The following is a 10107-nucleotide window of genomic DNA, read 5'->3' as shown; positions in this document are numbered from 1 at the left end:
CACAGGTTTGTATACAAAGAACAATATTTGACCTTTACACAAAGTTATCTGCAGAAATTTTCTCCACGTAGGATATAAATGGCTGCCAGATGTCAAAGAATTTGTTTACAGATCCCCTAACAGTATATCTAACCTTTTGCTTTTTTTAGCTGTTTTTGCAGCTTTTAGCAATTTTTCTGCTGCTTTTAGCTTTTTCTGTATTATTTCTCTCTAGCCTTTTCCTATTTTTTTCTACCCTTTTGCTACTTTCAGCTTTGGGCAACACTTTTGCTATTTTTATTTAGGATTTTAGCTTTCTTTTGCTACATTTATCTTTTATTTGCCCTTTTTTATTTTTAGCCATGTTCTGCTTCTTTTATCGTTAAGTTTCAGCTTCTTTAGCGAATTTCCAAAAAGTCATTCAGCTCTCAGTGTCTTTTTACAGAAAATGAATTTTCTCTTGTTGTAATGGTGAATCATTTCTGACKACCTAATTGTGCTTCTTTCTCTTTTGTTACAGAAACATAGAAGAGTTCAAAAAAGTAGAATCTTGTGAAACAAAGATGGCCTTACTTTTTGACTTCAGAAAATTGCGTAAATAAAAAAATCATGTTTTAAAAAAGTCACAGAAGAAAATAGCCRTGCTTACACGCTTGCTTTGTGCGAAGAACAATCACTTTGTCTGAGTTCTGGACTTAGAACTTATTAMCATACTGCTTCCTTTTGCAGATGAAACTGTGATATAACAGGAACACAAAACATTATGACACCCTTTGCACTTCCAGCTTTGTGAGAATCCGATTTTTGGTGTTTGATTCCACTTTCRCTGCATGTCAGCTAATCTTCACTGGTGGCCTCTGAGCTTAGGTTTGCAGCCCTGAAACAAAGACACCACCTTAAATTTAGACACCAACACAACCAACTGTTCTGGTTTAATAAGTGAACCATCACCTCACATATCAGAGACACTTTTTTTTCCATCTGAACAGTCTCTTAATTATCTCTCTAACACACTGAGCCCATATGTTCACACTAAACAGGACACAGAGTCAGAGTGGAGGCAGCTGGATASGAGATGAGCCTGAAACAAATCTATAAACTGGCTATAATTCGTCATTAACATTTTCAAGAGGACTAAAAGTAGGAAAAGAGAAATTCCAGAAGAGGCTGATTTAAAAATTAAGGCTGAAATGTAAATCCTGCTCCGTGATTCAAACTTTAAAGAGAAAACTCTATCAGCTCTGTAATTTCCTGCTCTCTGCCTCTCGTTCTGCCACCATTTTTATCTCGTCAAGCGGAATTGAGCTCGAACGTCCGGCGGCCCGAATCCTCCAGACGCTTGATTTCAAAGGGCCTTTGAAAAGTTGGAATCAATGATGCTGCTGTCTCGTCAACCCACAGATGTCTGGTGACGAGAGGCCTGATAAGATGGTGCTCGTACCGACTCTGAAAAACGCCATCAATTAATCATGGACGGCGGTGACTCTGGAGCTGGAGGAGAGCTCTCCGTGGGTTCGTCTGATGGCAGTCAGCACGTTCGGCTTCTCACTGACATTCAGGTTATTGTCTGAATCCATCAGCATTCACTCTGTTGTTTTTGTTTTGTTTTCTGGAGGTTGTTTGCCCTCTTACTACTTCTGCATATTTTTTTAACCATTCACAATAGTTCACACAGGAGGCTATAACTTTTAGCTTGTGAAAACTTTGTACTTTTTTAAAATAAACATTATTTTAAATTCTTCAAAAGCATTCTTTGTAAAAATCTGCATTGTGCACTGTTGCTCTACTTTTCTCTTCTGATGTTTTCAGTTTTGAGCTACAGTTTAGCTTTTATCTTGCCTTTTAATACTTTTAGTTTGTGTTTTGGTATATTTATATATATGTGTCATATGTATATTATATATTTATATTCAATTATTTTTACATTTTGGATGTTTTTATTTTGAGCTTTGCTATGTTTAGCTTTAGCTTGCTTCTGGATACTTTTAGCTTCTGGCTAGTCTTTTTGCTAACCTTTTGCTGCTTTTAGATAGTGTTTTGTTAGTTGTAACTACTAGCTAACATTCTTACTTTTCACTTTTAGATATATTTGTCTTTTTTTGGCTTTTTGTTAGCATTCAGCTTCTTGTAGGTTTCAGGTAGTGCTTTGCTTCATTTTGATTTTAGCTAGTGTTCTGCTCATAGCCTTWACTCAGTTTTCTTCAGCTAATTTGAGCAGACATTCAGCGTTCACTGTTGTTTCACAGAAAACGATTCTGTTCGTGTTGCATACGTAAATCCTGCAACTTGTGTTTCCTGATTTATTTGAGTCTGGATAAAATGAGAGTCATGCTGCACAGCACAGCTCAAGGCTGTGAGCCACGGACTGCAGCTGACACTCTCCTCTTCCTGTGAGCTCGTTTCTGTGTCAGAAAAGTGCTGAGTCGTTCTGCGTCACTCATTCTCTGTGAGAAACGAGGGGTTTCCCCTTTTTACCAAACGTAGCTGACGTCCAGAACTGAGGGGACGAAATGTTTCAGAACAAATTTACATGTGATGTCCTGCAAACTTATTTTGTCTTTACACAATGTGGAGGACATGAAACACTAAGCAGCAGGCTGTGAGCTCAGATTTAGTGAAACATGATTTCTGAAGTGTATATGATGAGTGACTGCACTATGATAGCCTGTAGCACAAACACCAAACAGGAAATGCCAAAGAARTTAATAAACAAACAGTATCTTACCTGCTGTAGCTGTAACACTTWAGCAACCTCAGTTTTTCTGATCAGCTATTAGCTCGTCAACAYAATGTGMTTTTTCTTCAAACTGAGGTCATTTAAGGAGCTATCTACAGCAGGTGAGATACTATCATTTTAAGTGCCGCTTTTCCTCATTTGCTCCTTTACATAATATGTACTATATTTATTATTTTAAATATGAGTTTTCTTCTGTTCACTTTGAGCCATTTGAGGTTGTGTTGAGCAGATTATTTTTAAACTAGCCTTAAAGGTCAAAGAGAGGAGAGGGTGGAACATATTTCTGTGTATGGTGCAATATGTCAGCACTGCTTTCCATAAACACACATTAACACAGAGCAGGATGAGGTTCTGCTCTGTCACTGACTGCTTACTACTTCCTCCTATCTCTCCACCTCCTCCCCCCGTCCCTATGTAGTATAGTACTACATGCTGCATGCCGAGCCAGCACATTCCACATTATTACTACTTCAGACGTTTGTGTCCCAGAAGTGCTCTGATTGGCCCGAGCTGCCTGCGACACTCYGGTTCCTGCAAACCAGTGAGAGGAGCTGGAATCTGTGCAGACASACTCCCTCTGTTGGGTGATGTATTTCAAATAAACACAGTTACAAATGATCAAAATAAAAAAAYGCTATAGCTTTATGGTTGCCTTATTATGAAATAGACACTTAAATGGACAAAAAAAARGGAGAAAAGTATTCTGGTACGCGAACAGATGTCTGTTGGACGGCATCCAACTGAAATGAGAGTCTGTGAAGTGTCTAAGGGACAGCCTTATAAAACAGCATTTATCAGGAAAAGAATCTGACCTTTACTGAATATCCTGACTGCAGACTGTTTAAAAGTACTCGTAGCAAACGGCAAAACCAAACATAAAAAGGTCATTCTTAAGTGTCAAATGGTGCTGTTTGAGTTTACTCCAGTAATTTTGTGCAYGTCTGAAATGTGGGTCTGCATTCAACGTAAACTCCTAACTCAGACAGAAGCTTGTCTGTAAACTTTTTATTCAACAGGTCTACAGTAAATACATATCAGAACATCAAAAATGTCCAATTTTTAACTATCCCAAATGGCTCAAAATCCACTTTTTTACCTGTAGGAGTGTAAAAAAGTTGAGTTTAATCTCTTCTGGTGCTGCATAGATATCTTTATATTCTGTTTGGGTCATATTTTTTAACCCATTTTTTTATTTTCTGTATTTACTTATTGTTAATGATATCACAGTATCGTTACAAAACTATCATGGACTTCCAGCTTATCAATTTTGCGAGCCCACAGTTGTTGAAGCTGTGTAAAATATATATTTTTTTACATTTCAGGGAGCAATTCTGCCGTGCTACGGAACAAAAACAAACCATGAAAATGTTCTTAACACTCAATGATTTTGTACCTTTAAGACAAACCAAAAGGTCAAGAGCAATCACCTGCAGGACCATTTCAGTGGTTTTCTGTGAGCCAAGCCTCTAAATAGAGGAACRGGACCTGAATCTCTTTGCCTGGATGAAGTTTTTTTGCAGTCAGCAGAGAGAGAACATCTCTTGTTTAATAACCGAAGGCTTAAGTGAAGCTGGTTGAATTTTAATGGAGTTCTGCAGGGTTATTCCATCGCCTCTGGTCCCAAGGCTGAAAGATCAGAGAGAATATTTAAATATGATGTCCCTTTGCCTCTCACACGCCTTCATATTCTCCCCTCCACTCTTCCCGTTTGTTTCCAATCCTTTCTTTTCCTTTAGGGCTTTTTTATCTGTCTCTCTTAATCCAAGCGTCTCACACTTTTTGTTGGTTTTCCCTCTCTCTCTCTTTCTCCGTCTAACTCTGAAACTTGTGTTGGAGCCACTCGAGGCGTGATTACTGCTGAGCCTCTTCTCGGTTCCCCGGCACGAGGAGCCGCTCACGACTCTCAGCAACAAAAGCTCGCGTGTGAAGGACAAAACGCTGAAATGGATTTTTTTTTTAATTTATGCAACAAAAAAAAGGGTTGACTAAATGTTTGTATAGTTTTACAAGAGAACCTTGTAAATTGTGAGGAGTCACACTTCTTCCTACTGAGACTTCAACACCAAACATGCCCCCCGGCTAATCTCCAATACTTGTAAAATAAAAAACTGGCTCTGCTGCAATTCAGCTCTGAAAAAAGTGAGTTATAACTGTAAAGGTTATTAATTTGCACATGTTCTACCCAAAATATCCAAAACAGGATTTCTGCTTGAAATTGAGGTGAAATGCAAAAGTTAAAAAAAAAAATAGCATTAATTCTGTTAAAAACTTTAATTTTTGGATTTTAATTATCTCACTACATTAAGCTCTCCAAAAACTGAGGTCGTTCAAACAGCTGTCTACAACAGGTAAGACACTTACTTTGAACCATCTGAAAAATCCCTTTTTTCTTGTAGCAACAAGGCCAATCTCTTAACGAAACTCAAAAATAGTATAATTTTATAAATTATAATATAACAGGTCCTTAAAGACTTTATGAAACAGAAATTATTACTTTAATCATTTTAATTGAACCAAAAAATGCACATTTTGCAAAGTTTACATAAATATAAACATTCTTCCTGCATTTTTGTAATTTAGTAGATAAAACCAATTTCATTAAATATGTTCATGATTTTACAATAAATGTGTTCTTTCAAAGCTTTTTTGTGTTAGAGATTACTAACCAATGAAATGAAAGAATGAAGCGTGCCGACCTAAATATCGTTTTCCCAAATCTCTTAGGAGTAGTGACGCTTTTTTTAAGTTTAATGTGAACTTAAACATGTGATCTGTACTGCCCTCATGTGGTGAAAATATAAATCTGTTAAATTATCAATTAAACGTGTTTTAGAAAAAGCCAGCTAGAATTTCATCATGGGAAAATTAAATCTCTAAAGTCTGAGACGGAATAAAATATAGAACAAGCTTACATTGTGCAGAATATTTATTTTTACGTCTGAAATAAACAAAATTGGTAACAAGTTGACCTGAGTCACACAATTGACTAAAAATAAATACAAAATTTACAGATCTTGAATGTTTGCAACTAATAAACCTTGTTTTGTATTAAAATACTTGAAATGGCCCACAGGCTAACAGACAACTGAACATTTCCTCTTGGAGTAGAAATGTTTTTTTTAATAAAACCATTAGATCAAATGTTAACTAAGTCAAACAAGTAAAAAAAACTCAATTATGAGCAGGAAATTACTGTTTGTTTAGCTTTTTTAACAGATTTCTTGACTTTGGTATGAAAATATATATAAGTCCTGTGTAAAATCTGTAGAAATCTTTAAAACCCATCCAGCTTTTAATAAGTGCAGTTAGGATCAGAGGAAATAAATCTGGTTTGAAACAAATAAAGACATGGACCCACACAGGTCTGGGAGTCAGTCAGGAGCTTATCTGGCCCCTCGGCGCTGCACAACGATGGTCCCCGCCACCACGTCGTACACGGTTCTGTTGTGCTGAAAGAAGAGGAGGGTGATGAAGACGGGGAAGAGGAAGGCGATGGAGAAGTTCTTGTTCATCGCCCGCACCGTGGAGCTGTGGAGATCAATAAACACACGAAAAACCTAATAAGCTGCGTGTGGCTGACAGCAACATCTTACATGACATCACTCACGCTGAGAGGGACACGTCAGCTGCGGGGACCACAAGAACCCGGTCGGGTCGCACCAGCGTGGACGAGTCGCACGTCACCACTCTCAGACCGAGCAGAAACTTGCCCGGAGTCGCTCCGCCGGCGCCCCAAATGCAGAYCGTCTGATTGGACGAGAGCGTCAGCGTCATCAGCCGGCTGCCACTACTAAATGAATAAAGTCTAACACCAGCGACAACAGATTTTCTCCCRGTTAAACAGGGGAACGAGTCAGAAGTGAATTCTGAAAAACAACAACCTCAAACAGGGCAGATGGTGTTCAGGTGCCAGAACGTCCCAGAGCTCGGTCCCGAGTGGGGAGACAACGCTGCTGATGCAGACGTCCGTTAAAGAGACACGAGACATGATTTCATCTCTGGCAACTCTGAACGCAGCGTTGCATCACTGTCCTCCATGGGAAACGACGGGTTGTAAAGAACTCGCTCTGCCCGGCTCAGTGAATAAGAACATGTAGCAGCAGTTCCAGAACACGACGGGGATTTTCTACATTTAAAGCTAAATTCATTTGAACTTTTCTACAGTTGTAGGTCACTGCATCGTTAGAACACGTACTGCATCTTCAAGCTTACTTCGAAAAGACCGAGGCTAAAGAAACAGCACAAAAAGTATAGAACTTTGTGTTTAGTAAAGTATTTCTTTGTTGTAACAATGCTTCTTGGGAATAAAYCTTATACCGTTAAAAAGTTTGTTAATTTCYCTTTTARATGYTGTCACATTTGTAAGGAWCATGCATTTGTGGGATGAGCAGTAGAGTTGAGTATGTGGGTTGCRCACATGAAATATTTGCAAAATCTTCTCTGGCTAACAGCCTATTTTACTGTTGTTATTGACACTTGTTTTGAGCTTCTGGTASCCCCAGGTCCTGCCACTCAGGGRGCCACTAGCAGATTTATTGCCAAGAAGCATTGTTACAACAAAACACAAATTTCCATACTTTTTGCACCAAGTATATATACATAACCAATTTGTTGTTTTCTGATAGATCAAAAGTTTGGACTGCATGTGCCAAAATGTAACAACCCAAAAGGTTTTACTACATTAGCCATTTTGTTTTAATACAAGCAGCTTGTACTGTGGTATTGTCTTGCTTAAATAAGCAAAACCATCCCTTTCATTAACAGCTTTAAAATCGGTAAACATACATTTTCAGGCGTAGCCTCTTTAAAACAACTAAAACTGGGGAAATTTGTCCTAGACAATCATGAATCCATACAAACACACGCTACAAGCTATACAGGAATCACACAACGTCGTCTCAAGCCTGCATCAAACTGTGACATACCTCATAGACGCACACCAGGACCCTGTAGACCAGCGCCACGGCCATCATTTTCTGAAGGTCGTCGATGGACGTGTTCTCATCCACCTCCTCAACGATAAAGTGGGTGATAAACTTGGGAATGTCCCTTAAAAGAGAAGACCATTAGATTGGGAGGTATAATTTGGATCCAATGCACTAAATTGACTTTATTAGGCTGTAGGGGTGTAAATCACTAGCTCTACCACAATATGATTTTACATTGATTTGTTTGGATGATAATACAATGTTTCTTGATATGGATCTGTCATGGTCTAATTATTTATATCTGTTTCCCCTTGACACTGTCCATCACTCTGATAGCTCCGGACGACTCCACAATGGACTGAACTCTAACGTACTCTTTGGATGYGAGTCTTGTGATTGGCTGGACAGTACATTTGGYAATCTGTGATTGGTTGTAAACTGTCACATGGTGTTGACACRATGTATATTATTGGCTGTMTTCTGCTGACGCGTTCAGTCGCAAGCATGCAGAACTTCCTGATTCAGTTCTGTTTGTTTGTTGCTCATAATTAAACCATATTTGATTATCATATACGCAGACTCTTCTGGTATTATTCCAACGTGTTTCTGCTTTTGCGACCACAGAATTTTGGCGTTGTCGGCAGGATTTCTGACTGTCGGTTCATCACTTCATCACTTCCTGTATGAATGATGAGTCTTCAAAGAATGAATGAATGAATGAATCGTTCCCACACCTACACTCAGCTAGCATCATTTCAGCCTCAGAAAAACCAGACCAGCGTCTAAAAAATGATAAATTTCAATGTGTGCGGGCCGAAAAATTAGCCGTAGCTCTTTAGCATAAGGTGCTAATGAAAATATTAGCTCACCGTGTTTCTGTCGACAGTCAGGTTCTTTTCAGCTCCAGCGACCACAGGATCAATGTTTTTGTTTTGCCTTGATGTGAGCTTAAGAAAAACTATAAACTTTCTTTAAACACTTGAGTTTTTATTTTTGTTGTTGTTTAAAGAGCTTGTTTGGCAAAAAAAAAAAAAAAAAAAAAAAAAAAAAAAGAATAGATACCTCAATGGTTTTACTCACTTCATACCACTCAGATGCATGATCCATAACACAACAGTGGCTTTCACACAAAACAGGATGAAGAAGTCCACGGTCTCTGCAAGGAACCTCTGGAGGGGAGAGGGAATCATGTACTCTCGCCCTGTAAAGTATTTGCAAAGACATAAACTCTGACAATTAAACTGGAAAGCTGCTAAACACAGGACAGACATTAAGCTTGTTTCCATCTCATTTACTTAATCCTGCTTCCCATTCAAGCCCTGACCTGGATTAAGGCTTTAAGAACCACACTACATCAGGGTGACATATATCAGAGAGACAGAGCCCTACCTGCCTGATGAGGGTTCCCGTTCTGCTGGTGAGCTGACCGGCCATCAGTCTGAGCTCCACCCCGGTGAGGAGGAGAGGATGCTGGGGGTCCAAAAGCGGAGTAACCGTACCAGCTCCGCGGGTCGAACATCATCTGCTGCCCACTTCCGGGGCTTGAGGCGGGCGCAGCCGGTGTTTGAGCGCCGGTGCGCGGCGGAGGAAAGCAGGGGGAAGTCGACAGAGACACCCAGCTTTGCCAGCTGACATTCCCCCAGTAACACTGCCACATCCACCGCTGCAACTCCGCGCAGTATGCCGCTGTGGCGCCGGAGCTCTGGACCCGCTTCGTGTCCGTTTCATGCACGTCCGGGTTTTTGTTGCTGGTCATGTTTACAAAAAATGTCCGAATAAACGAACAAGTTAAGACAGTTGTGTTGAAAGCATTGCACACCGTCCTGCAGGAGCCACTACTTCTGTCTCAACCCTGTGGCTGCCAGGAGTGGGCGTGTCGATGCCATAATTAGTGTCAAATCGATACCAGGGAGGTAAGATCGATGTTTTTTGTTGTAGCTTCTTTGCTAAAAGAAGCAGAACACTAGCTAAAAAATATAGAAGTAGAAAAGAGCTAAAATAAAGCTAAAAGTTGCCAATTTCTAGATAAACTTAACAAAACACCAGTGAAAAGCTAAAAGAAGCARCCCAGAAGCTAAAAGTTAAATGTATCTAAAACAAGCCTACCTAACAGAATGCCAGCTGAAAGCAAAAAGGTAGCTGCAAGCTAAACTGTATCAAATGCTAACCTGAAGGCTAAATGTAGCAGAATGCTAAAAAATAGGAAAAAGAGCCAAAAGCTAATTGTGTCAAAAAGACAGCTTTAAGACGTCAAAATAAATCAAAAGCCTACCTAAAAGCTAAACATAGCAGAAAGCTRGCTGAAAGTTAAAAGAAGTAGAAATGTAGCTAAAAGCTAAATGTAGCATAAAAGGCTAAATTAAAGTGTGTGTTTTCAAACATATTAGAAACTGAAGTTTTTTTAAAGAATTATAGAGATTTCGTGTATTTTTAGCAAAGTTATTTGCMGAATTATAAAAGATA

General features: G+C 39.2%; 1 protein-coding gene across 1 annotated transcript; it reads right to left on the bottom strand.

The window, feature by feature from the left end:
• Window positions 1–5624: 5624 nt before the first annotated feature.
• Window positions 5625–9517, bottom strand: fam8a1a (family with sequence similarity 8 member A1a). The gene is made up of 5 exons (XM_014005864.1): window positions 9034–9517; window positions 8725–8845; window positions 7642–7765; window positions 6324–6463; window positions 5625–6244 (listed from the first exon to the last, which is right to left on the bottom strand). The coding sequence occupies exons 1-5, from the start codon at window positions 9398–9400 to the stop codon at window positions 6100–6102; spliced, it is 897 nt and encodes a 298-aa protein (XP_013861318.1). The 5' UTR covers window positions 9401–9517; the 3' UTR covers window positions 5625–6099.
• Window positions 9518–10107: the final 590 nt, after the last annotated feature.

Source organism: Austrofundulus limnaeus, unplaced genomic scaffold (genome assembly GCF_001266775.1).
Source record: "Austrofundulus limnaeus strain Quisiro unplaced genomic scaffold, Austrofundulus_limnaeus-1.0 Scaffold32, whole genome shotgun sequence".
Classification (NCBI taxonomy): domain Eukaryota; kingdom Metazoa; phylum Chordata; class Actinopteri; order Cyprinodontiformes; family Rivulidae; genus Austrofundulus; species Austrofundulus limnaeus.
This window is presented reverse-complemented; position numbering and strand designations above follow the sequence as displayed.